At 32.8% G+C, this 27,500-nt stretch overlaps 1 protein-coding gene across 1 annotated transcript in view; it reads right to left on the bottom strand.

Moving 5' to 3' along the window:
• Positions 1–2,253: 2,253 nt before the first annotated feature.
• Positions 2,254–27,500, bottom strand: part of LOC306852630 (A disintegrin and metalloproteinase with thrombospondin motifs 14-like) — a gene marked incomplete at its 5' end in the record, with an annotated part of 62,086 nt that continues 36,839 nt past the window's right edge. The window contains 17 exons of the mRNA XM_079389616.1: positions 2,254–3,041; positions 4,253–4,348; positions 6,189–6,318; positions 8,283–8,490; positions 10,407–10,539; positions 11,169–11,334; positions 11,408–11,571; positions 12,837–12,917; positions 14,138–14,261; positions 15,499–15,632; positions 16,172–16,344; positions 16,422–16,570; positions 17,615–17,728; positions 17,921–18,053; positions 18,458–18,601; positions 20,319–20,424; positions 25,228–25,384. Coding sequence (XP_079245742.1) covers positions 2,605–3,041; positions 4,253–4,348; positions 6,189–6,318; positions 8,283–8,490; positions 10,407–10,539; positions 11,169–11,334; positions 11,408–11,571; positions 12,837–12,917; positions 14,138–14,261; positions 15,499–15,632; positions 16,172–16,344; positions 16,422–16,570; positions 17,615–17,728; positions 17,921–18,053; positions 18,458–18,601; positions 20,319–20,424; positions 25,228–25,384 — 2,649 coding nt within the window. The 3' untranslated portion in view covers positions 2,254–2,604. The remainder of the gene's footprint in view (positions 3,042–4,252; positions 4,349–6,188; positions 6,319–8,282; positions 8,491–10,406; positions 10,540–11,168; positions 11,335–11,407; positions 11,572–12,836; positions 12,918–14,137; positions 14,262–15,498; positions 15,633–16,171; positions 16,345–16,421; positions 16,571–17,614; positions 17,729–17,920; positions 18,054–18,457; positions 18,602–20,318; positions 20,425–25,227; positions 25,385–27,500) is intronic.

The following is a 27,500-nucleotide window of genomic DNA, read 5'->3' on the forward strand; positions in this document are numbered from 1 at the left end:
CATAGATCTCTTAAGTATCATGCAGCTTTTTTGGATGAACTATACGTTTAAAAAAATATATATATTTTTTTTGTATTAAAAAGAACTTAAAATATAAAAAAAAAAATTGTATTAAAAACTATTTTATTAAAAAGCTTAAAAATAATTATATTATTTGTTTTATAAATTATTTTAATAAAAATAGTTAGAGCGAAAGTACAAATAATATTAATAATATTCATGCTTTTTCATAAAATAGTTTTTCATAAATTTGTCAAGTATCATTTTTGGATGAACTATACACTATAAAATTTATTTTTGTTTTAAAACTTTTATAAAAAATATTAAAATATTAAAAATGCTACTAAAAATTAAAAATGAAGTGGTCATTTTGACTTTCTCGAAAATAAATATGTGACACTAACTCAAATTGTGCGACTTTTGATTTATAATTTTAAATTCTGACTTTTTTTCTCAGAATTGAGTTAATATTTTGCAATTAATTAATATTTATATATAAAAAAAGAATTCAGATTTAATGCAATTATCTTATTTCATGGCTTTCATACGAGTCATATTGTTTGCTGATGAGGAATTAGAGAAACAGAAATCTCAGATATTAGTTTTGTGTTTCATGTCATGTATAAAAAATTATATTCTTACCCTTTATCTTTTAATCCAGTAAAAATCATCTACCTGACGTTTCCAGAGAATCAGTTTTGAATGTGCAAACAAACAAATAATCTGAAATAAAAACTCCACTTTTCTTTTCAATGTGTATATTTTCATGTATTTCATCATCCTACAACTTACAAATTTAATAAATATTAACACTTAAACTCTCATTCATGTATATACAAGTACTATACAATACAGAAATTAGGTTAAATCACATGAGAGACGGCAGACCTGACGCTCTCGCACCTTTGAAAACCTGCAACTATTTACAGTATATACAAAACCACCCAGTTCAGAAGCAGATGCAAGCTTAGAAACACAGACAGCAGGTGGTTTCTGTTGTTTCACAGGTGAGTGACTGAACATCAGGAGCACCAGGAGGCGGCGAGCACCACGGGAACACTAGCTCTGTAACTCTTCAGTACATCTGTGTGGTTCAGCTTCATTAACATTAATGGTATGAACAAAATAGAATACAGTTATTATTTACGTACTATTATTTTATATAATATATATTTAAACAGATTCAACTTTAAAAGTTAATTTGAAATATATTTTATATATTAGCTTTTTTTTGTTTTCAGTTTTTTTTTTCATTTTAATAATTTTTGAGTTATTTCAGTGTTACTTTTAGTAATTTTAGTAATTCAAATTATTTCAGTTTTTTGCCAATATTGATTAAAGTTCTCCATATTACACACACACACACACACACATATATATATATATGTGTGTGTGTGTGGTGTCCAACGATTAATTGCATCGCATCCAAAATAAAAGTTTTTGTTTACATAATATATGTGTGCGTACTGTGTATATTTATTATGTATATATATATAAATACAAACACATGTATATATATATTTAAGAAAAACATGCTGTTTACATATTAAATATATTTATATATAATATAAAATATAAGAATATGAATATATAAATGTATAAACAAATATTATAAAAATATTTTGGATAATACAGTATATATTCAGAAATCTACTGCCCCACATATTCTGCACAAATGTACAGTAAATGTTTTTTAATGTTTATTTTGTATTTTTATATTTAAATGTTATTGTATCTTCCTAAAGTTATCTTTTAAATAGTTAACTTATTGTTTCTATTATTTAATTTTGATTTTCTGTTGTCTTGTCAAGCACCAATTTACCAAGACACATTCCTCGTACTGTACTTGGCAATAAACGTGATTCTGATTCTGATATATACTGTATGTGTGTGTATTTATAGTATTTATATATTCATAATAAATATACACAGTACACATACATATATAATGTAAACAAAGACTTTTATTTTGGATGTGATTAATTGTTTAACAGCACTAATATATATATATATATTTTTTTTTAATGTTCTAACTATTTTATGTTTATTTTTGCAGTTGGCATGTGCTGATTGTTTCAAAAATAAATATCTCAAAATTCATAGTAAAAATGTCTGAATTTCTGGAAGGCAGGTCAAATAATGAGTTTAACAGAAAGTTAAATCCCAGTAAAGCTCAAGTCAAGTGTATTGTGGGACTCTGTATTCCACACTAATTAATCACAGGTTTCTGTAATTAATCACTTCAAACGGCAAACGGATTTAATGAAACTAGTATGTCAATTATTTTGAACTGCAGTTATTTTTCTCAGGTCATCGGGGGATTTTGAAAGCGATCACAAAACTACATCAGAGTTACAAAGCAAGCGTACGCAGCTAGCCTCAAAATAACACAGCTACGATCTACACGAGCGAATAATGAGGTACTACAGCCACAAACATGCTAGTAGTCCTGAAGACACAAAACCGCACGGACTGAGCTGGAAGCATTTCAATTACAGCACCTTCATGGTTTCTCCCGTTTCCACACACGGAGCAGAGGATTGTGGGTGATGTCGGTTCGTTCTGAGGTAACCAGTAGCTGCTGTGTGATTGGTTAGTGAGTGATCATGTGACCGGCGAGTCCCTGGTTCCGTGGGTCGTGGCGAGCGAGTCTGCAGTGGTGTTCTGGATCTGGAGTGTGTCTGGAGGTAGAGTCGAGGTGACAGACTCCGGAGAGGAAGTGATCTCGTCCGCTTTAGGGCTGGAGGAAGTGGGCCGAGGTCTCCTGCTAGCTGCTTTAGTGGTGTGGAGGAGCGGAGCCGCTGTAGACGGAGATACAGACGTCTGCGTCTGAGTTGGATCGGGACTCGTTTGAGGGAGAGGAGGGAAGGTGAAATCTGGAAGCCATGAGAAGGGAGGATGAACGTCTGGAGAAACCGTACTGAAACCCAGCCTCCTGTTACAGGACTCGCAGCAGAGCTTCTGATACCCCGGGATGGAGCAGTAGCGCGCCAGAACCTCCATCTGACAGAAGATAGACTTATCACCCAGACACGGCTCGTCTGGAGGAGAGACGGGAATCAATTATGAATTATAGAAGACATTGTTCACATTGTTATAAAATATACTAGAATAATGAAAAATAGGAATCATAAAAATACAATAAAATTAATTATATATAATGAATATTTTTACGAGTATTTAAGTGTTTAAATGTACAGTAATTAACAATAATATTTTTTTCAATATAATAAATTAATTCGATAATAAATAAAATTTAATAAATTACATATATTAATTATATTTTGATGAGTATTCATTCATTTAAATATATAGTAATTAATAACAATAAAAATATTAAAAATGAAAATAATATAATTGATCAATTTAACAGGAATAATAAAAATACTAAAAAATAAATGTAATCAATTACATATATTTAGATAAATATTCATTAATTTAAATAAAATAATATGAATAAAAAAATGCAATAATACAATTAATAAAATTGAATAATTATTAAAAAAAATTTTTTTTTTTAAATATATTAGAATATATTTATTTAGTTTTGCATTTATTCGTTACAATTTTTGTCTGTTTTAATTTTAAATTTCTAGTAGTGTATTTTATAGTATTCATTTCTAGATAAGAATTTCAGTTTAATTTCTAGTACTTTTTTAAAGTACTAAAAATATAAATTTTATAAACTGCAATTATATTACTGATTTAATTTAAATCATCAGTATTGTTTGGCATACAATGTAAAAAAAACAAAAAAACATGCATTTACAGTACCATTACCCCCCCCCCCAGAAATTGAATACTTTTATTAATCAAGGATGTATTAAATGGATCAAAAGTGTCAGTAAAGACATTTATAATGTTACAAAATATTTCTATTTCAAATAAATGCTGTCTATTCATCAGTGATTCCTGAAAAATTAAATGTTCCACGGTTTCCACAAAAATATTGTGCAGCACAACTGTTTTCAACATTGATAATAATCAGAAATGTTTCTTAAGCATCAATCAGTATATTATTATGATTTCTGAAGATCATGTGACACTGAAATATGATAGTAAAATTTTATGATCAAAGCTGTATTTTCAGCATCATTACTCCAGTCTTCACAGTTTTTCACTATATTTTTGAATAAATAAATGAATAAATACAGCATTAGTGAGAACAAGAGAGGCCGATCACATAAGAGAACTGACAGAAGCGGATCACTGATCAATAATCCATCAGCGTCTGTATTGACGAGTCACTTACTAGAGACTTTATCCAGAGTGTTTCCCGGTGCTTTCTCCTCCTCAGTAGTCAAATTCTCCAGTGAATCTCTAGTGGGACTGGGTAAAGACGGCTCTCCTGGAAGAAAACAACACAAAAGCACATTTCCTGTCAGACAGGAAGTCACTGCAGTGTCAGAGATCCAGTGTTGGGAAGGTTACTTCGGAAATGTAATAGGTTACAGATTACAAATGATCTAAAAATGTAATAAGAAGTGTAACTATTTCAATTACTTTATTAAAGTAATGTAACTGATTACATTTCTAAATGTATCATTTTTTCAACTGGTAATCATTTTCAAACATATAAAGCAGGCAGGGATAACCTTAGAGTACTCGACACTGATTACTGTCAGACTTTCATAATCCTCCATCACTTGAATTAAGATTATAATCATTTCATTTTAAAGCACAGTAACCGCAAAATCAGACTTCAGCGCCTCTTTTTACTTGGAGATTGTTCTGAGGTTAAATACAATTTTAAAACCATAACAAGACATAGTTTAGCAAATATGATACTATTTTTGAAATCAAATATTTCCATAGTTATGACTGGAAACACTGGCCTTTAACAGTGCCTTGGAAAAACAGTTCATCTTAAATAATACATAAACCCAAATAGGAAATAAAACCGTTATCAAATAAGCATGTGTCCTATTCTGCGTCCTAAGCTCCTGAAACATAGTCAGTGCAATTTATGAAGTCAATTACTGTAAATGTGGGTGTGTGTGAAAAAAATTCAGATGTAACCCCTTAGTAATCGTTAACATTTTCATAAGTAACTGTAATTTAATTACACATTTTTTCAAGTATATGTAACTGATTAAAATTACATTATTAAATTATGTAATTTAGTTAGTTACTTCCTAACACTGCAGACAGACTAGTTTGAAAACATCTGAATTTATGCATGCCTCTTAAAACTGAAAAGCTTTTGCTTAAATGACTAAAATTACTGTGTAAATAAATATTAAATTAGCCAACAGCATATGAATATCTGCACAAACAAACATTGAAATGAATTCCGTCAAGCTGTCAAACTCCAAAAGGAGAAAACAAGGTGAATGATTAAAACCTTTTTGTCCTGGTGTTTGCAACCTGGTCTCATGGCATAAACGTACCTGCGTGCACTTTTTAGCGAGAACGTTTTTAAGTACCTTGCTGCACGTAAAACACGGATTCAACACATAAACCCTGGCGCATTCTTATTATGTTGATATAGGTACGTATGTTTTATTACATATTGCTGTGGTTCAGAATTCAAATATTATTATTCTTTAGTTATTTAGCAGAAGCTTTTATCCAAAGCGACTTACAAATGAGGACAACAGAAGCAATCAAAACAACTAAAAACAGATCCAAAACTAAAAGCTAAAACTTTATAAATACTACCTATACACATTTTAAAAATAAAGAAAATTAAATAAAAAATGACAAAATATCTGGGGACCGTCGCTAAAAATGAATGCTCTTTCGTGTTGGAAATATGCCCTTCACCAAACCCAACCCTAAACCTACCCGATAGTGTTAACAAATGCAAAACTGATATAAAAACACATTTGTTAATGCAACCATGCTATTTGAACTTCCCTATATGCAGATTTGAACTGTTTTGTCGAACCACAGCTCCTCAGCTCTCAAGTACATAAATATGAAGCTGGATATGTGTCAAAAGCATCAGTTTCCAAATCTCCCAACATATTAATATCGTTTTGAAGTCATAACATGATATTCTTCAAGTACACTTTATTAATCGAAACTCTGTAAATTTGTGTTAAAATGAATAAAAGGCGTCTGAGTTTTACTGCCTCTAGTGTTCATGCAGTGATATGTACTTATATCGCGTCTCGCTAAAAAGTGCACCCATGGTACGTTTATGCCATGAGACCAGGTAGGGTGTTTGTCAGTGTTTGATTGACCTGTGCAGGGAGGAAGCTTGCAGACGGACACAGACTCGGGTTTATCTGCGTCACACTGTCCCGAGCTGCCTTCAGACGGCCTGCAGATGACCTGCCGCTGCTGGACCCCTTCACCGCAGCTCACCGAACACTACAGGAAACACATCACATTCAGACAGGAAGCACCTACAGATCTGGGTGTGAACTTGTGTTTTACTGTCACATTCATGATCACATCAAACTCACAATGGGCCGATATTACCAAGATTACCACAAATTAACTTTGCATTTAGAAACACAACTTTAGTTATTTACCCTTTATTTAACAATTAAAATAATTTCTATTTAATGCATTAAAATTAGTGCTGTCAAACGATTAATCGCATCCAAAATAAAAGTTTGTTTACATAATATGTGTGTGTACTGTGTATGTTTATTATGTATATATAACCACACACACATACAGTATATATTTAAGAAAAATATGTTACGTTTATATATTAAATATATTTGTATTTGATATAAATTATATGAATATAAATATGTAAATACAGGTTAATATTTTTTAAATATGTGCTGTATGTGTGTACATAATAAATATACACAATACACACATATATTACGTAAACAAAAACTTTTATTTTGGATGCAATTAACCGCGATTAATCGTCTAACAGCACTAATTAAAATGTATTATTTGTTATTGTAAAGTTACAAATCTTGCAAATTATTTAACTTAAATCAGCAGAGTACATGTATATATATATTTAATATTTTAATACTTAAAAATAATAACGATAGTAACATATAGAAACAAAAACATTTATTTTCTAGAAATTAATACTAACTAATTAATACTAACTAGTTATCTTTGTATTTGGAACCACACACTTTATTTAACAATAAATACTAATTTAACAATAATTTAAAACTTTTATTTAACAAAATAGACCAGAATAAAAAAATTAAATAATTGGAACTGAATTAAAAAAATAAGGATATTCCCCACGTTTTTGGGATTTTTTGTTTTTTTAGATTATTTCTGGGTACAAATATGTTTCCAGAATAAAGTTAAGTATAGGGAAATCGTTAAATTAATATATTGTAATTTAATATTATTGTTTAATTAATATAATTAATTAGTAATATTATTTTGAATTAATATTTAAAATATTAATATAAAATTCCAAATTCAGATTACACTGCAAAAAGTGATGTTTTTCTTAGTATTTCATCATTTTTCAGCAGAAATATCTAAACATTGTTAACTCAAAATACATTTACTTGAGATGCAAATCATACAAGCCTTGTTTTCTGAGAAACTGATTAAAATTAATCTGCCAAAGGGGTCAGAAAAATCCATTTAATTACCAGGAAAACAAGCTGGCAGATATTTGTTCTTAGCATGAACTCAGCTAATTTTGAAAAAATATGATTTGAATCAAGTAAATGTATCTTAATCTAAGAATGTACTGAGAAAAGGAAAACTAAGGAATAAAAAAATAGACTGATTAAAAAAAACTGAAATACACAAACTTAAATACAGCAGTTATTTAACATTTAATTAAGAATTAAATTAAACTGTATTAAATTATGGTTATAAATTAAACTCATGAATTATAAATATTAAATGCAAAATGTCATATTTGGAATGTATTATTTGTATTACATAACTCTAAGCATACTAGTAGTTCAATTTCTAGTATTGTTATTATACAAGAATATATACTACTAGACATTAGAAATTAAACCTAAACCAAATTAAAACAATCAAAACATAAATAAACGTAAAACTAAATAACTAAACAGAATTATATGATGCATATGCAAGTATATTTATATAAATATAAATCACAATTTAATTTAAGAATATTTAGATATTGTAAAAAACACAGAGGAAGAAAATGCGTTTATTTATCACGTTCTATATTAATGTAAACAAATGAAAATAATATATTTTTTTAATGAATGAATGCAATTATTTGTTGTTGTCTTTTACTATATTGCTGTTGCTGCCATTTAATAATAACAGCATTACAGTGATTTTTACATCAATTAAAGGGGTTTTACGCACCAAACATGACTTGCCCAGAAACCCTGTGAACAAAGCCTCACCTGTGACCAGGCTCCGGTCCTCCACTGGGCCGGGCAAGCGCTGGTGTTACAGGCTCTGCGGGTCTCGGGACGCTCCTCGCTGCAGTATTTGGTGTGAACGGATCTGTTGGTGCCGTTCTGGAGCGGCTGCATGCACTGGACCACACGAGACTGATATCCCAGCTTCCCGCAGGATTTACTGCACGGACCCCACTCCTCCACCACCCACCTGCACACAAACACACACCTCGGTTAGGCTTCATTCGGGTCTCAGGTAGGCATATGACGGTGTCAAATTTTCATGTTGCGATTAATTGCTAATGCTTTTATCGTGGTATACAGTATTATCACGATATTGAAATTTAGTTGCAAAAAAGTATTGCCATAATACAGTATAACAGGTTCAATAACTTTTGAAATAAATTAAAGCAACACACAAAAAAATGTATACAGTAAAAAAAAAAATCCCACAGGTTGAACTGCAAAATAATTATAAAGATCAATAGGTATCACTTTACAATAAGATCTCATTAGTTAATGCATTCACATTGATAATGAGCAATAGCTACAAAATTTTTGTTTACATAATATATGAGTGTGTACTGTGTATAGGATATAAATACAGACAGATGCATGTACATATTTAAGAAAAATATATGTTTATACATATTTATATATAATAATAAAATAATATAATATATTAAATGTAATATAAATACATAAATGTATATACATGTAAATATGTAAACATACTGTATGTGTGTGTATTTATATATACATAATAAATTAACACAGTACACATACAGTTGAAGTCAAAAGTTTACATACACCTTGCGGAATCTGCAAAATGTTAATTATTTTACCAAAATAAGAGGGATCTTACAAAATGCATGCTATTGTTTATTTAGTACTGACCTGAATAAGATATTTCACATAAAAGATGTTTACATATAGTCCACAAGAGAAAATAATAGTTGAATTTATAAAAATAACCCCGTGCAAAAGTTTACATACCCTTGATTCTTAATACTGTGTTGTTACCTGAATGATCCACAGTTGTGGTTTTTTGGTTTAGTGATAGTTGTTCACGAGTCCCTTGTTTGTCCTGAACAGTTAAACTGCCTGCTGTTCTTCAGAAAAATCCTTCAGGTCCCACAAATTCTTTGGTTTTCCAGCATATTTTAACCCTTTCCAACAATGACTGTATGATTTTGAGAGCCATCTTTTCACAGTGATGACAACTGACTCATATGCAACTATTACAGAAGATTCAAACACTCGCTGATGCTCCAGAAGGGAAAGCCATGCATTAAGAGCTGGGGCGTGAAAACTTTTGAACAGAATGAAGATGAGTACATTTTTTTTGTTTTGCCTAAATATCTTTTTTTCATTTAGTACTGCCCTTCAGAAGCTACAGAAGATACTTACATGTTTTCCAGAAGACAAGTTAAATTTACCTTGATCTTCAAATTCAAAAAGTTTTCACGCCCCGGCTCACAGTATTAAGAATCAAGGGGATGTAAACTTTTGAACGGGGTCATTTTTATAAATTCAACTATTATTTTATCTTGTGGTCTATACGTAAACATCTTTTATGTGAAATATCTTATTCAGGTCAGTACTAAATAAACAATAACATGCATTTTGTATGATCCCTCTTAACAATATCTAGGGTATGTTGTTGTCCAGACTAAAATGTGAAAAAGTTTGAAAATAAATAGCCTAATAAGTATTTAAGTAGGCTATTCAATGCTGTGATGAACACCACTGCTAATGCACAAATCTGAATGGCTATTTAAATCATTTAAATACTTTTCAGAAAGTAGCACAGCTGCTTTGTTTCCAGGGTAACGGCTGCATTTCTGCTGTTCAGCGCCATCTGCTGTCAGAGAGTGAATGTGCTCTCATTCTTCACTTGTTCTGCCATGCGCTTCTCATCCGCACTTGTTTACATCAGATAAGATTTGTGCATTGTGACCAGCTGATGAGAAAAGTATTCTTAAAATGCATTCAAAAATCGGAATAATTTGTAATAAATAAAAGTGCCCACGATAACAATATCGTGCATGTTCATTATTGTGATATATGGCATCACTGAAAACTGGTCTCGTCTCAGGTGACTCTTAATGCTGGTGCGGGACTCACGTGGGCTGGCTGCAGCTGTTGGTGTTGCAGCGTTTCCGGATGGGTTTGGGCTTTTTACTGATCTCGCAGAAGTTCCTGTGAACCAAACGCCCGTCGCTCTTCCTCCGACAGCCGTATTTAGTGTACTGGACACCTGAGGAACATTGCATTAGTACTTACAAACTGCATTTATACACTATTGGTCAAATGTTTGGAATAATTATGATTTTTTATGTTTTTGAAAGAAGTATCTTTTGCTCACCCAGATGCATTTATTTGACCAAAAACACAGTAAAAATGATGGAAGCTTGTTTCCGCCATGGAATAAAAATGGTAATTGCGACTCTTTTTTTTTTTTTTGAGACTTTTTTTCTTGTGAGTTTACATCTGAGTTTCTGACTTTTTCTGAGTAATTCTGACTTTTTATATTCAATTGTAAGTTTACCTCACAAAGTTAGGACATTTTTCTCACAATTGCGTGTTTAGATCTTGAAGTGCTGACTTTTCTTTTCAATTGTTTCTTTTTCCACTGCGGAATAAAAATAGTGCAACTTTTTTCTCATAATTGAAAATTCAGCTTTGCATCACAGCAATAAATTAAATTTTAATATCTGTTCAAATAAAAAACTGTTGTTTTACTTCGTAATAATATTTCATATTATTACTGTTTTTACTGTATTTTTAATCAAATAAATGCAGCCTCGGTAAGCATAAGAAACGTCTTTCAAAAACTTGAAAAAAATCGGTTTTGCATTAAATCTGAGATGGTGTTGAATGGCACACCTCCGCCGCAGGGTTTGGAGCACTGCGACCAGCTCTTCAGTGCCCACTCGTACGTGTCCAGTTCGGCCAGCAGCACGTTGTTGTTGGTGATGACCGGCAGAAGATCTTCATGAATGATGTATTTGTAGCTCAGACTGATCTTGGTATCCTCGGCCTGCGGGACGACCTGTTCAGAGCGACAAACTCAACACCTGCAGCATCGACTCAATCAAACTCCATCAGCGTTACGCCGCTCTTACCAGCACCACGATGCCTTCGTGCAGCGGCCCGGCGGTCTTCAGCGATTCTTTGCTGTTTGCCATCGAATATTCCCACTCCAGGCCGTTCTCAATAAAAGTCTTGGACGTGATTTCTTCTCCCTTGGCGTTCAAGATGAAACTGCCAGTGACCTGATTTTTAACGGCTGAGGAACACACGCACGGACAGAAGAGAAAGAAACATCTTTAGAGGAAAAATATGGGTTCAAAACTCTATTAACAGCATCTGTTTATTACCAGAGAAAATCATTTTATTAAAGAAGAGCTGAAAATGAAACATTGTGCAGTATATACTAGTTTTTAAACACAACAGGCATTATTCAGTAATAAATGGTTCAACCTATAGGATGCAACATTACATCATATCCGTTTTAAATGTTTCATTAAATTTGATGTAAAATATTATACTACTTATAATATTTTATGATACTGCTACAGTTTTTTATATTTAAAATTTTTAGTAATTGTCATTTTTGTTTTTTATATATTATTATATTTAAAAAAAATATTGCTATTTAGTTTTAATTTGTTGATATTTCAGTTTCAGTAATTTTCTGATACCGTGCCGTTTTTAAAAACAGCAGGCATTAATGAATCATAAACGCTTCAAACTGTAGTATGCTACATTATATCATATATTTATCTTCTATTTTAAATGCTTCATTCAATTTTGTGTAAAAATATCCTTATTATCCAATATTAGTTTTTGTTAATATTTTTACTTTTATATTTTCAGTTTTCATTTCTAGTTCAAGTTTTAGTCATTTTTAGTAACGTTTTTTTTTTTTATTTTGTTTCAAGTAATTTTTATTTCAGTATTAGTAATTTAGTACCTCAATTTAAATTGATTTTATTTCAGGAAGTTGTTAAGGTAACATATCTCAATGTTATTTAGTTTTTATCAAATATGCATATTTTGTTATTTCATTTTCAATTTCACTTCATTTATTCATAAACCACTTTTCAAAGTGCACTAATGAAATAAATGAATACAAATGTTTTTAATAGTTTTGGTTTTAGTTAACAACACTGCTATATACCATACTATAAAATCTATATACTACAAAGTACACAAATAGTAAGAGTAGTCTGCTATTCTGAACACAGACAACATCAACCCATGTGCATACTGTCTGAACTGTTGTAAATTAAAACTCTTTGTACTTCACATTTAAACACTTCATATTTTCTCTGATAATAAATCAGGCTTTCAGCAGAAGCTCAGGGACAAACATAACCATTAGAATAAACTGCTTAAGTCCAGCTGGGAGATGCTGGGGAATCTAAAATGGCACACAAAGCATGATGGGAAGGCAGTAATTGGTCTCAATAGGATGCATGGCTGCCCTGGGTTTGTGCCGCTGGAGAAAAGCATTGATTCCTACTGAAAGATGCACAGGTACAAACTCACCAATTACATGAGGAGACGTTTCATTCTCCTCGATCACAATGTGCCGAGCGCCAGCAGGAATATCAAACATCTTCAGCAAACCTAACAGACAGAGCGAGAGCTCAAGACATCACTTTAACACTAAACAGCACAATATTTCAGATTTCGGGCAAAGATTATAAATTGTATTTTGCTTAAAGCAAACGAGGCATATTTAGCACTAATTAAGTTATTTATAATAATAAAGCACATTTGACCACAAAAATTCTCACTACTGTGTAAAAATCAACCTCATTATTCTGATTTTAAAGTGAAATTGCTTTTGTGAGATTCATCCAAACATGAAAATATGAAGATGCTGTAGAGATTCAGAGGTTCAGAGATGATCTTTTGGAGGCGTTTTACATGTTCGATAAGAAACAATTTAATAGATGAACCTCACGAAGAAAAGGTCCTGCGTATTTCATCACAAAATCATCAATCATTTTCTTGTATAAAGCAAATGAGGCCTATTTTAGAACTAAAGAAGTAAACTTTTACAAACACAAATCACATTTTACGACTAATTTTCATTACTATGACAGAAAAAAAAAAATATCACATTTAGATGATCTTGAAGTAAAATATGAACTAGACTTGTTTTTATATTTGTATTTTTTCTCTTTTTTATTATTGATTTTTAAAAATATTTCTATTCAGTTTTAAATTATTTTTATTTCAGTTTTTGTCATTTTTCTATTCCGTTTAACCTTTTTTATTTCAGTTACTTGCCAAGGTAGAATTTCTCATTTTCATTTAGTTTGTTTTCAAACTAATACTTACACTTTATTTTTTTATTTTACCAAAATGTTTTTTAATAATTTTGTAAACATATCTTCAGTTAGATACCGCGACAATATTAAAAATTTGATTTAGTCTCATTTTAACCTAATATTTCTATTATTTATTTAGTATTATCTCAATTTAATTTCATTTATTGATTTATAAAGAACATTTCACACTATACAGTACAGTATTAATGACATTTATTAATGAATTAATGAAAATGTTTTAATAGTTATACTATACCTACTACACTATAAAGTCTATATACTACAAAGTGCACAAATTGTAGGATTATTGTAGTAAAATAAAACTCTTTGTACTTCACATTTTCTCTCAGCAGGAGCTGAACAGGAGCTCAGAAATTCAAAACCAAAAGAGAAAGAAAGAAAGTGAAGTGAAATATGAATTGGATTGAAGTAAGCGCTACTGTGGTAAATAATGAAATGTGGTTTGGTCAGGCTCGTCTGAAAGCGTCTGCTCTCTGTGTGAGTCTGTACCTGTCTTCTTCGGGGTTTTGGTGAGAGTGAGTTTGACGGTTCGGCAGTGTGAATTGTCTCCCTCACAGACGCCACATTTATCCTCCTGTTTGTACGATCCCACCTCCTTATCGCAGCCGACGTGCTGATCAGAAGAGACAGACAGGAGGGATTCATTCATTCATGCTTAAACAGGTCAGACATCCTGAAGAGAAGGCGTTCTCAATCAATAGAGTGTCTCTGAGGCTAGTTTGTGTTTGAATCACTGCGACTACATTTATTTGTAAAGTTACAACTTCATATTGTCTTCATAGTCAAATATTCAACAAGTATATTCAAAAGTTTAGGGTCAGTAAGATTTTTTTATGACATATATAAATACTTTAATTCAGCAAGGATGCATTAAATTGCTCAAAAGTGACAGTAAAGACATTGATAATACTACAAAAGATTTCTATTTGAAATAAATGCTTTTCTTTTCAACTTTCTGTTCATCTGTGAATGATGAAAAATCAAATGTATCAGTTTCCACAAAAATATTTGGCAGCACAACTGTTTTCAACATTAATCAGAAATGTTTCCTGAGCAGCAAATCAGCATATTAGGTTTATTTTGATAGTCCACTTTAGATATTCTACTAACCATAAGTAAGTTTGCAACTACATGTCAACTAGCAGTCATTAGAGTATTAGTAGTACTGTATAACCATAAAAGTTTAAGCCAACCAGCTTCAGCAGATTTTTGAGTTCTCAACTTTTTGTTGTATAAACTTAAAACAACAAGTTGAGAAAACTCAAAAATCTGCTGAAGCTGGTTGCCTTTAACTTTTAAGTTTGCTCAACTTTTTTTTTTTTTTACAGTGTAGAAGATAGCAGATAGTCTACTAATGCTCTAATGACTGATAGTTGACATGTAGTTGCAAAGTTACTTCTGTTAGTAGAATGTCTAAAGTTACTATCAAAATAAATTTTTAACGCATATTAGAATGATTTCTGAAGGATCACGAGACACTGAAGACTGGAGTAACGATGCTGAAAATACAGCTTTGATTACAGAAATAAATTACAGTTTAACATATTCACATAGAAAACAGCTGTTTCAAATTGTGTAAAATACTTTACAATTTTACTGTATTTTTGTTCAAATAAATGGGGCCTTAGTGAGCACAAGAGACTATTATATTTGCATACAGTATGTGTTGCTTTATATAATATAATATAATTTATTTATTTATATGGATCAATAATATATTGCTGTAAGTTATATGAATAATAATATGTTTAAAAAGTTATATCTAAACAGATGCAATGATTTAAAAGAACCAGTATTAGCGAATGAATCAGATATCAGGATTGTGTTTATGTGCATGATACGATTCTCACCAGACACTCTCCTCGAGCACAGACGCTGAACGGATCCGTGTAACTGCAGCGCGTCCCATCATGCATCACCTGGTTCATGAAGACGACTTCACCCGTCTCTTTAGAGCGGCAGCTCAACTCACACTTATGAGCCTCTGAAACACACAAACAGCCACGAGACGTCAACATCTCGCCCTTGAAGATCACGAAGCCAGTCCTGTGTTGATGTAGTAGCAGAGAATATCAAAGGGCTCATCTCTTCATATAAAGGCCAACAGTCTTCAGCTTACATAACAGTGACTGTGAGCGTACAGATGAGCTGCAGACATGAACTAGAGTCTGTATCTGTAATTAAAGTCCTGCTGTGAGTAGAAGTGTTACCTACTTACTGTCAAGAGTTCACAGCTCATGAAATGCAGATGAGAGATGTACAAAAGAGAAATGTGTCTCAAGGTGAGCCATGACTCAATATGCTGAGACGTGACTGTAATTAATGCCTTCACAGTATATAGACGTACATGTGGATGTATGGAGCGTTTTTTTCTTAATGTTTATCTGCTTCTTGGTCTGTCTTTCTCACAGGCTACTTATTTTTTCTATCCAGATTCTGCCAGGAACATTGTGTTCCCACGTCCCACTCAGTGTCTTGTGTCTGTGGTGAATTGATTGAAATGATTAGCTGCATTTCTCTCACCATCAGGGTGTTCATACGGCAGCCACGTGTGTTTGATGCTATTGTGGTATTTGTTGCTGCGCTGGACGCACTGCTGCGCTCTGAAGTCCTCGTATGGGCCGGAACAGTCCTCTGTATTACAGACCTGATAATCCAACGTGGACCCTGGGCAATCACGACCTCCATACGCAGGTCTGCAGAGACAGAGAGGAATGAATAACAGAGCAGTTTCCCTCATTCATGAGCTGGTGTAAACAGGTTTGTAACGCACACAGGGTTGTTGCACTGGCGGTTGCGGGACCGAACGCCTCCTCCGCAGGTACGAGAACACGAGCCGAACTTTCCCCAGGAACTCCAGCCTCCGTCGTGACCGTAGGGCTCATGCGATGACCTCCAGATGCAGTGGCCTTTAAAACACCACTACAACACACACATTTACCAGAATCACTAACCCACAACCATTACTATACATGAACACTGTGTCCTAAACATATCACCATATTAGCAGCCATATAAGAGATTAAAATATCAACGGCTATTGTTCAATTATGTAATTAAAATGTCAATGACCATTGTTCAATTGTGAGATTAAAATATCAAAGGCTATTGTTCAATTACGTAATTAAAATGTCATTGGCTAATGTTCAATTCATCTTAAAATATTAATGGCTATTGTTCAATTATAAGATTAAAATATTAAAATATCAATGGCCAATGTTCTATTAAGAGTTTTAAATATACATGCTATTGTTCAATTTAGAGATTCAAATATCAATGTCATTGTTTAATTATGTAATTAAAATATCAAAGGCTATTTTCCAATTAATATTAATGGCTATTGTTCAATTATGAGATTAAGATATCAATGTCATTGTTTAATTATGTAATTAAAATATCAAAGGCTATTTTTCAATTAATATTAATGTATATTGTTCAATTATAAAATTAAAATATCCATGGCTATTGCTTAATTTAGGAGATTCAAATATCAATGTTATTGTTCTAGTATGAGATTAAAATATAAATGCTATTGTTTACTTATGAGATTTAAATATAAATGGCTATTGTTCAATTGTGAGATTAAATATTGATGGTTATTATTCAAATAAAATATCAAATATTAATCTATTAAGAGATCAAATATAAATTAATTTTGTTCTATGCAACAGTAAGTAATTTGCAAATTAAAATATGATCAGTAATCACAGATGAAAGTCTGATGCTCGCAAAGTAAGAAAGTAATTTATGGATTTAGATAATGGTTTGTTTTGTTCCAAGCACAAATAGCTGGCTGCCAAAGAACCTAATGTGAGATTTACCAAATGATGATTTCTCCAAAGCAAGGTCATTTTGTTCTTGAGTCAACTGAATATACAAACATTTTATAAAGGTTTTGTGAAAAATATGATATGCCAATTTCTTTCAATTGTTTGGTGGTGTTGACAAGAATCAGTGCAGTTTCACCTTTCCCGGTGCACACTCCGTCCCGTCCACCGGCGGGCCCTTCTTGGTCTTACAGAAGTACTGATTGTCAGGATGGCTGCACCACAGCTGCTTACACGGGTCATACGTACGGAACTGGAGAAAGAGAGAGCGACAAACTCAAGGAATCATATTTCATCAAAATGCAATGGGTTTCTCCAGATTTAGCTCTGCAGATGCACATTAAACAAGCTCATGTTGCCCATCTCATCGTAAACTGCTTGAACTTGAGTCTATATTCACAGATCAGAGATAAATATAGAGACAGACAGATGCTTGAGGACTTACTGCGGTGCACATCTTATACCCCACACCGAAATCAAAGCGGCACTGCTCATCCATGGAGTAGTTTATCCCGGGAAGCTCTGTGAGTTTAGGCCATTTCAGCTCGAACGGATCATCCAGAAGACAGTCATAGGAGCTGAAAGAAATACAGCGGCATCAGTGCATTGCAGTGCAAGAAATTAAAATATCAATGGATATTGTCCTATTAAAACATTTAAATATCAATGTCTATTAAAATATCAATGGCTATTGTTTTATTCATAAATTTAAATATTTACGGCTACTGTTCAATTAAATAATACATATTTTAATATTAGTGGCAATTGTTCTAATAAGTGATGACTTTCTTCTGTTGAACACAAAAGAAATAACATGAGGATTTATAAAATTCAGCATCAGATTTAATGGCATTAATATAATTTCTTTCTCTCTGGAGAGATTATGTTACTCGTTTTCACTCCTTACTCATGCTTCATCTCCCAAATCCTCTTCAGTGATGGATACTGAGGATCAGAGCAGATGTAAGGAACAGTTTCTTACTGGATGTATCGGTTGAGCTCCTGTTTGCTGCAGCGGGACCAGTGGTAGCGGTGAAACGCGGCCTGGACCAGCGGAGCCATGATGCTGCCCATACTGGTCTCATCCGAGCAGCGGTTCCCCTGGCCGTCATGCTCCATTCCCAGCCTGAAACATTCAACACAGTCAGCAAACTGCTGGTCAGTTTCATCAAACAGGCTGTGCTGTAATGTTGAGTAGAATCCTATTAATGAATCAGTTCATTTCGACTATATAATGATTCACTGATTCGCTCCTCCACAGAACTTTCTGTGTAGCTTATATGTAGTGTAATATTTATACAAGTTGTTTATTACTATGTTTTTAAATTATTTTATTAGTTGCATTTACCATTAATGTCTGATCAAATCAAATGCTGTCAGCTAAATTACACTACCATTGAAAATATTTGTCTATTCTCTTCACCAAGGCTGCATTTATTAGATTAAAAATACAGTAAACTGTATTTACAGTTCTGTTCATTCCGTATCCTGATTCATTCAAAATACATCACATTATGGAAGTCAAGTGGTTGTCTTACAGTGTTTATGTGACTTAAGCCATTTTAAACTATACTCAGCTTGATAAACTACAGCTACTCAAACATTCCCAGCAGCGCAGGAACATCCGACTATAAGCAGAGCGTTTCTGCATGTACAGTCACGAGAGAGACTGACTGGATTCTGCTGACATCGTGAATTCACTGTGAAACAAGAGCTTCCAGCTCATGTGCCTGTTGTCAGTGTTCATAGAGACACAACAAACATTAAATCTGATGATGAATCACATTTTGAGGAAACAGACCACACTGAAGAACAGAAGATGATTCATGTCTGTTCTCCAAACCGGCTGAGCAGAGAGGAGTTACTTAAGACCTGGAATGAACCGGAAAATATAAAACATCTCGCAAACTGGCAAAAGGAGCCAGTTTTTCTCATGGCAGAGTTATGTCCTACAGGGGGCGCTATTGAGCAGCACTCCATGTTCATACTATGTTCATGTCCTCCAGAGATGTTACTACTTCTGAGTTGTAATTACAGTGTGCATTCATCTAATTTTGATCATAATGCAATGGACATGCTGAGCAATTTCACATTTCTTTATGCTTTTCATGCATATTTGACATACAATAGATGCTTTATGTATTTTATCATGCGCATGCCTCCACACTAAATGATGCCTCATAAACTAGCTGAATGAGTAGCTTTTTCCTGGAAGAGCTTCATCACCATTCTTCGCAAACAGCTGACAAAATGCATGCAAACTAATCTGTGCAGGCACCATTTCACAATTGTAATTTAAAGAAATAATTCACCCCAAAATGAACATTTGCTGAAAATGTGGCCATCCAAGTTTAGGACGAGTCTGTTTCTTCATTAGATGGAGAAATGTGGCATTGCATCAGTGTCTCAGCAATGGATGCTCTGCAGTGAATGGGTGCCGTCAGAATGAGTCCAAACAGCTGATAAAAACATCACAATAATCGTCTTAATGCTGGATTTGTTTCAGCTTTTGTCTTCTCCAGATGTTAACTGATGGACTGGAGTGGTGTGGATTATTGTGATGTTTTTATCAGCAAACTCATCTACATCTTGGATGGCCTGAGGGTGAGCACATTTTCAGTAAATTAAATTTTTTGCTGAATTACGCCAAATACAAACTTGCTTGTTGAATGACACTCCTCACCAAGTCTCAAAGCATTCCTGCAAATTACGACACTGTTCATGTGCTCATAAACATAAAGCAACTACTGTAAATGCATGCAAACATGCTGTGCTTTAACTACACGATCTTAAACACTGATAACAAGCTCACAGTCGGGACTGAAAAGCCGATGTAAACTTACACGTGTCCGGTTTCGTGTGCCACCACAAAGGCAGAGGAGAAGCCGTCTTCGTGGTTGAGTGTGCAGCTCCGCAGCGGGTGGCACATGCCCGTTACCGGGGCGTAACCTGGGCGACAGAGATCAAAGGGAAACGATGATGAACTGGAAAGCGGGATATTCTAGAAGTCAGATCAGAGCCAGGTGAGTTTCATTTGGAAAGTCTAAGATTCCTTCCCGTTCAAAGAGCCGCGGGTCACTGTCAAATCAAACACATCAAAGCACACACAACGTGGACACCCAGCTCAACCTTTTGACACAATCACTTCACTGTTCCGTTAGCAACGGCAATTCTGAACTTTAAATACGACTTTTCAAAAAAGAAGCCATTCTCTGATTTCCTTGCTATGCTCCTTTTTTCCAAAACCAAGTGAGCTGCTGTTTATTATAATCATACACTACCATTCAAAAGTCTCTTCTAATACAGTAAAATACAGTAAAATTGTAAAATATTATTAGAATTTAAATGAACTGTTTACAATGTGAATATATTGTAAACTGTAATTTATTTCTGTGATCTGCAGCTGTATTTTCAGCATCATTACTGCAGTCTTCAGTGTCACATGATCTTCAGAAATCATAATAATATACTGATTTACTGCTCAACAAACATTTCTGACTATCCTCAGTGTTGAACACAGTTGTGCAGCTCAATATTTATATGGAAACATGGTGATATATTTTATTTTTCAGGATTCACAGATGAATAGAAAGTTCAAAAGAACAGCACTTATTTCAAATAGAATCTTTTAAATTATAAATGTATTTTAATGCATCTTTGATGAATAAAAATATTTAAGTATTTATTTGTAATAGAAACCTTTTATAACATTATAAATATATTTACTATCACATTTGATCAATTTAATGCATCCTTGATTAATAAAAGTATAAATTTCCTTCAAATAAAAAACTTGAATGGTAATGTATATTTCATTCATCATCATAAAATATCAATAAAAGTATTTTAATTGAAATTAACTTGAATAAACTTAATATTAACATTGGTGCAATTTAAAGTAAAAAAAAACAAATGGAGATTAGAGTATGTTTTGCAAGAAAATAGTATTTAATTCTTGCTACTTCACATTTTCACATTTAATTCAATTTTACTTGCAGTTTCAAGCATTTGTGACATTTACTAGCAATTTTTGAGTGATATTTGTTTTTACACCACCTATTTTTCCCATTTTGTTCTCTATATGTGCAACTTAGTTCAGATTTTTACAAGTTCTCCACTATTGCCTCCATAGATGCGCAGAAGCGGCTGCAACCCGAAAAGCTGTCCCGATCAATCCCACACAACTACTAGCCACGTTTCACAGGACACAGTGGTCATACGACACACAAACACCACAGAAGGCACAAACAGAGACCGACACTCGATCAAGAGATGTGCAGTGCTAGAGCTTTAGTTTAGCTGAGCTGCTCCAGAAGTTAAAGCCAGGCTGGGCTCTTTTTAATAAGACGTTCATGCTACTGAAATCACCGACAGTCTTTGGCATGCAGGTGAAAAGCAGAGGATGCAGATTATGAGAAGCTTATGAAGCGTTCAGTGATTTAATGCCTGTTAAAGCATCAATAATAATTGGGCTGATCCAGCATAATTTGATTACATGATGCGTAATCCTAGTGATATTCCCGCTGCCCAGCAGCCATGTAGGTTTTGCTGGATTTCAAATCAAAGATGTATTGAGCCAGCAAAGGGTTGCATAAGAAATCAAGCTGCTATAGCTGAGCCGTTTATCTGTCCTCAGATAAATGTCCTCCAGGTGAATGCAGCTCTGCATTGCTCTGGGAAAGCGTTGCGTTGTCAAGCAACAGCGTCTGGCAGCAGTGCTATAATCACAGGGTATTAGATGACATTAATCCAGGATATCGAGACTGATATTAAAGCGTCGCTGCATGAAGATGGTTCACACAGGACAGTACTGCTTTCTCTACATTTTTGCCCTTTAACAACCATAAACATGCTGTCATAAACAAAAATAAATATACAAACAAAAACCCAGAACCTTGTACAGCATGTCAGGAAGAAACGTAAATATTTTTTGCAAGTGTTTCCAGAATTCATCAAGCTATTTTAATTTCTAGGGAATAAAAGATGAATGAAAAATGATATATTTGTAAAACTATATATATTTTATTAAAAATATATATAATATACATTTTATTATACATACACACACACACACACATATCATTAATTTATTATATATTTAATGTATTATTATTTATATATTTTACATATATATCAGCATATTATTTTATATTTTGTTTTTTAATTTTATATATATATATACACGTACATATATATTGTGTTTATTGTGAGAAAATAAAGAAAAGTTTTAATTTGACATATTTTAATATATATAATACATACATATATATATATAAAAGATACACACTATTTATTATATTTAATACATAATTAATTATTTTATTTTTTAACAATATATCAAATTATAACTATATTTATATAAAATATTAAATGACATAATAATATTATTATACATATATAAACTACAAAACAACATTTAAACAAGAAATTAAATTTTATTTATCGAAAATTTGTATTGCTAGAAAAATTTTTAAAACACACAAATCATGGTTTTAAACCATTTTAAATAATTTTTTAACCATTTAAATTTTTCATAACTATGTTCATATAAAATAAATGTCAGAAAAAACATGTAAGATTTAGTTTGATGCCCTGGGGTGGATGAGCAACATCTGAAGGTGAAGCGCCTCCTTTCACTGACACTTTATTGCAAAAGAACAGCGATTTGACAGCTATAAAACTGATCTTTTTCCAAATCACTAGCGCTGTTAATAACACAGGAACCGCTGAATCAGGGCCTTCCAGTTATTGCTTGACTCCATTCACCAACACCAGGCTTCAGGTGCTGGCCGTTTCAGTCATGAGCGTCTATATTTGGGCTCTGAATGAGGCTTAAAGCTTGGGACGGGAGTGTGATGTTTGCCCTCAGGGTAAAAGGTTGCCGTTCTGCGATGTTTTGAGCACAACAGAGGCCGTGGCGTAGCAACAGCAGAAGTGCCAAACACAAAACAGGTATTACTGACTGTCTTTAAAAATCACACGAGGATCACGAAACCTAAACACACATCCATTCAAAACGAGTCCCTAAACTTCAGAAAGACTGACTGACAGGAGCACGACTGAGTGAGAGTCAAACACAGGACACCGATAATACAGTCAGTGTGTGCTTGTCACTGCATTAGAACGAGATATTAAATCAGGAGTCATGTATTGTAAAGAAAGATGCACAAACACAATTTAGAAGCATAAAGGACGTTTGTTGGGTTGGAAAACCTGAAAGAGCAGATGTTGTGTGGAAGATGAATCAGTTTGTGTTAATGAATCATGTTAATGTGATTCTCTACATCTATTAAACTCACCAAAACACCAGCTGATTCAAACACAGAGACTTCAACAATCATGAAGAACAGTGACGTTAGTGAAGAGAAAATAGTTTGCAGCACTTAATATTTTTCATCTAATGCAATGACATTTACACACTTCAAAGAAAGATGGAGGTTAATGTATTTTTGTGCTGCTGTATTTTAGTCAAGCTGTACTTTAGTATTTGACATTTTGTTTTAATTTACACTACAGACACCTGTGATGAAGTTTATTTGCCTTGGTTTAAATAAATAAATACATAAATAAAATTAAATAAGTTACTTGAAAATGAACAGTAAAACTTACAATGAACTTACAATCAAAACAAAACATAAAAATGAAATCTAATTCAAAATATTAACAAAAACTATAATAGTATATCAATGATACTAAAATAACACTGCCTTACAGCGATCAAACACTTCATCTGTTTTTGACATTTGAAATTAAACACAAATTTCCAGGAAATCCACTTTTTTCCATTTGTTTATAATTTGAATGACATCATGTTTACATGAAGTTAACACATCTTTGTGAAATAGCAGTTTAATGTAATTCAAACATATTTGATCAGTTATGGATCTTAGTCGTAGATCAATATATTTAACGTGATGTGAATGAAAACGAGTCAGTATATTTTGTCTAGTTTTTGTGTATTCTGCTTATTATTATTATTTTTTTGTATGCATTTTGAGTGTTTCATTGATTAACACCAAATCACACAACAGCACAACCCTTTGAACAGACAGTAAACCTGACCCTCACAGACTTAATTTTGCCGTCTACTGTACTAATTATTCAATTACAACCACTACTACTACTAAAGATGTTTAATCTACAAATTTTAAAGGGAAATTACCCCAAAAATGAAAATTCTGTCATCATATACTCACCCTCAGCTGATGGTAGCCATTGACTTCCATTGTATGGAAAACAATACTATGGAAGTCAATGGCTACCGTCAATTGTTTGGCTACTAAGATTGCTTAAAATATCTTCTTTTGTGTTCAACAGAAGAAAGAAACTCATACAGGTCGAGGATGAGCAAATGACGACTTTTGGGTGAACTGTCCCTTTAAGTAGCATGCATGCAAGAATTACTTCAATTTTGTGAAACACAATAATAGTTCAAACTGGTCAATTTTATCAAACTACCTAGAAAGGAAACTTTTTCACCAAACTAGGAATATTAGTATTGTTGAGTGCACAGCTACTAATAAAGATATCTTCTTTTCCTCTACATGCCAAAAACTCTCCTTCGGTCAAAGAGTATTTTTGGTTGCTACAGGTTGGCACCGATGCCCAGTTTACATGGTCGGGAATCAGATTAGCTGGTGTTTGATTGTCGTTCCTGACCAATGTCCCAGGCATTGCGATGCCAACCGTTCGAGAACAGAAACAGAAAGAAGCACTTACTCTGCACAGCCTCGATCGAGAGAAACACAGTACCTTGCATACCTGCGGGACCAAAATCTTGCCTGGTGAGGAAGATGGCGTGATCGTGATGCTCGGCGTGCTCGGGGTCCAGCCTCTGCTGGGTGTTTGCCCAGCGGCACACCTGCTCCAGACTCCGGGACGGATTCCCGCGCTCAATCAGGCTGATGGACTGGAAACACAGAACACAACAAACCAGAAAAAAAATTAGTCCAGACAGAAGTAAAAATAAAATAAAATACAATAAAAAATAAAAGAACATTTTGTGGCCCAAACATGGCAGAAAGGTCAAATAAAAAAATAAAATAAAATAAAATAAAATAAAATAAAATAAAATAAAATAAAATAAAATAAAATAAAATAAAATAAAATAAAATAAAATAAAATAAAATAAAAATGAATTAAATTAAATTAAATTAAATTAAATTAAATTAAATTTAATTTAATTTAATTTAATTTAATTTAATAAAATTAAATTAAAATAAAGTTGGCCAAAAATGGCAGAGCAGTAAAATAAAATAAAATAAAATAAAATAAAATAAAATAAAATAAAATAAAATTAAATTAAAGTTGGCCAAAAATGGCAGAGCAGTAAAATAAAATAAAATAAAATAACAATTTTGTGGACTAAAATAAAATAAAATAATTCAGCTATTCATTATATAGTCAAAATAAAATAGTAAAGTCAAGTCACCTTTATTTATATAGAGCTTTTAACAATACAGATTGTGTCAAAGCACAGTATCAGATTGGAGGATAGAGTGTTAGTAACGTATAATAATACGATTAAACACTCAATTTTCAGTTAAAGGCATTTCATTATTGAATTCAGAGATGTCATTGTCTAGCTCAGTTTAGTTTAAATAGTATCTGTGCAATCAAATTCACGATAAATTGCTAGAAATCAAGTGTCCCCAGCTGAGCAAGCCAGAGGCGACAGCGGCAAGGAACCAAAACTCCCTCTGTGACAGAATGGAGAAAAAACAAAACCTTGGGAGAAACCAGACTCAGTCGGGGGGCCAGTTCTCCTCTGGCCAGGATATTGTTGTTTATTTATTGTTTACTTATTGTTTTAATTACAATTTTAAATGTATAAATGTATTATATTTCTATTTTTATATTGTTGCAATTTCTAACAATAATAGTATTATGTAGTTAGGTATTGTATTATATTTTTAGTTATTTTCTAAATAGGCATTGTATGTCAAAGTTTGCGTCCAAATCAAACGACATGGTATTTCTGCACACATTTATCTGTCACTCTGTAAAAGTTCATCAAATTAGACAAATGTCTAAAGAATAATACTAAATAATGACACTGTTGCCTTCTGTAGAGCTGCTTTATAAAACTAATTAAATTCAGCTACTTAGGCTTCAAAGCAACATATTTAATTTGAAGTATATTAGGTATTGCATGTAATATTTCTATCATTTTATTCTTGATTTTTTATATATATAATTTTTTTTGTGTTCCTATTTACCTTTAATTTAAGTTTTATTCTTTTCAGTTTTCAGTTTACAGAAGATCACAATTAACTATTACGAATATAAAAAGCTGGAAAATGATTGAGAACAAATTCAAAATGTTCAGAGGTTGCTCTTTGTTCGCTCAGAGACCATTTCTGAAGTCTCCTGCTTCTCAGACGTTTCTCTTGAGAAAAAAGCTTGATAATCTCATGTGTCTCTGGAGTTTCTCAATAGTGTCGCAATCTGTGCTCAGATTTGTCACAAAATTGTTTGTGATCAAAAGTCTGACATCTCAAAAGAAGCTAAAATATTTATCAACCAATGCTCCATATTCATTTTAGAGCTCTATACTCTTATTGGACTGGACTAAGTTATTGTTGCATTTTTATTTCTTCTGAGGATTTTTAGGAGAAGCCTCTGAAACACCTCATGAGCTCCAGCTATATGAGGCACGTCTGAGCTGCAGCGGTCCTCCGGGAGGACGGCGGGGATTTGAGGACACTTGGCTGCTTGTTTAACATGAATACCCGCCGGTAAAAACCCAACCGAGACTTGAGCCGAAGCTGAAATTCAATGACTGACTGGCTTTCTGTTCAGCTTCCAAAATATACCAACATCTCACCGTGACCCAACAGACTAAACACAGCAGAGCCCACAACACACACAATGATCATCAGTCATCATCACACACACTTCCTACAGATGCATTGCTCATCTCATCTCATTTAAAATCACACTGTGCATATTTATTATTAAGCATATATAAAAACACACCATGCATTTATATATTTAAGAAAAATATTACGTTTATATATTAAATA

The sequence above is a fragment of the Barbus barbus genome (genome assembly GCF_936440315.1).
Source record: "Barbus barbus genome assembly, chromosome: 32".
NCBI classification, from domain to species: Eukaryota; Metazoa; Chordata; class Actinopteri; order Cypriniformes; family Cyprinidae; genus Barbus; species Barbus barbus.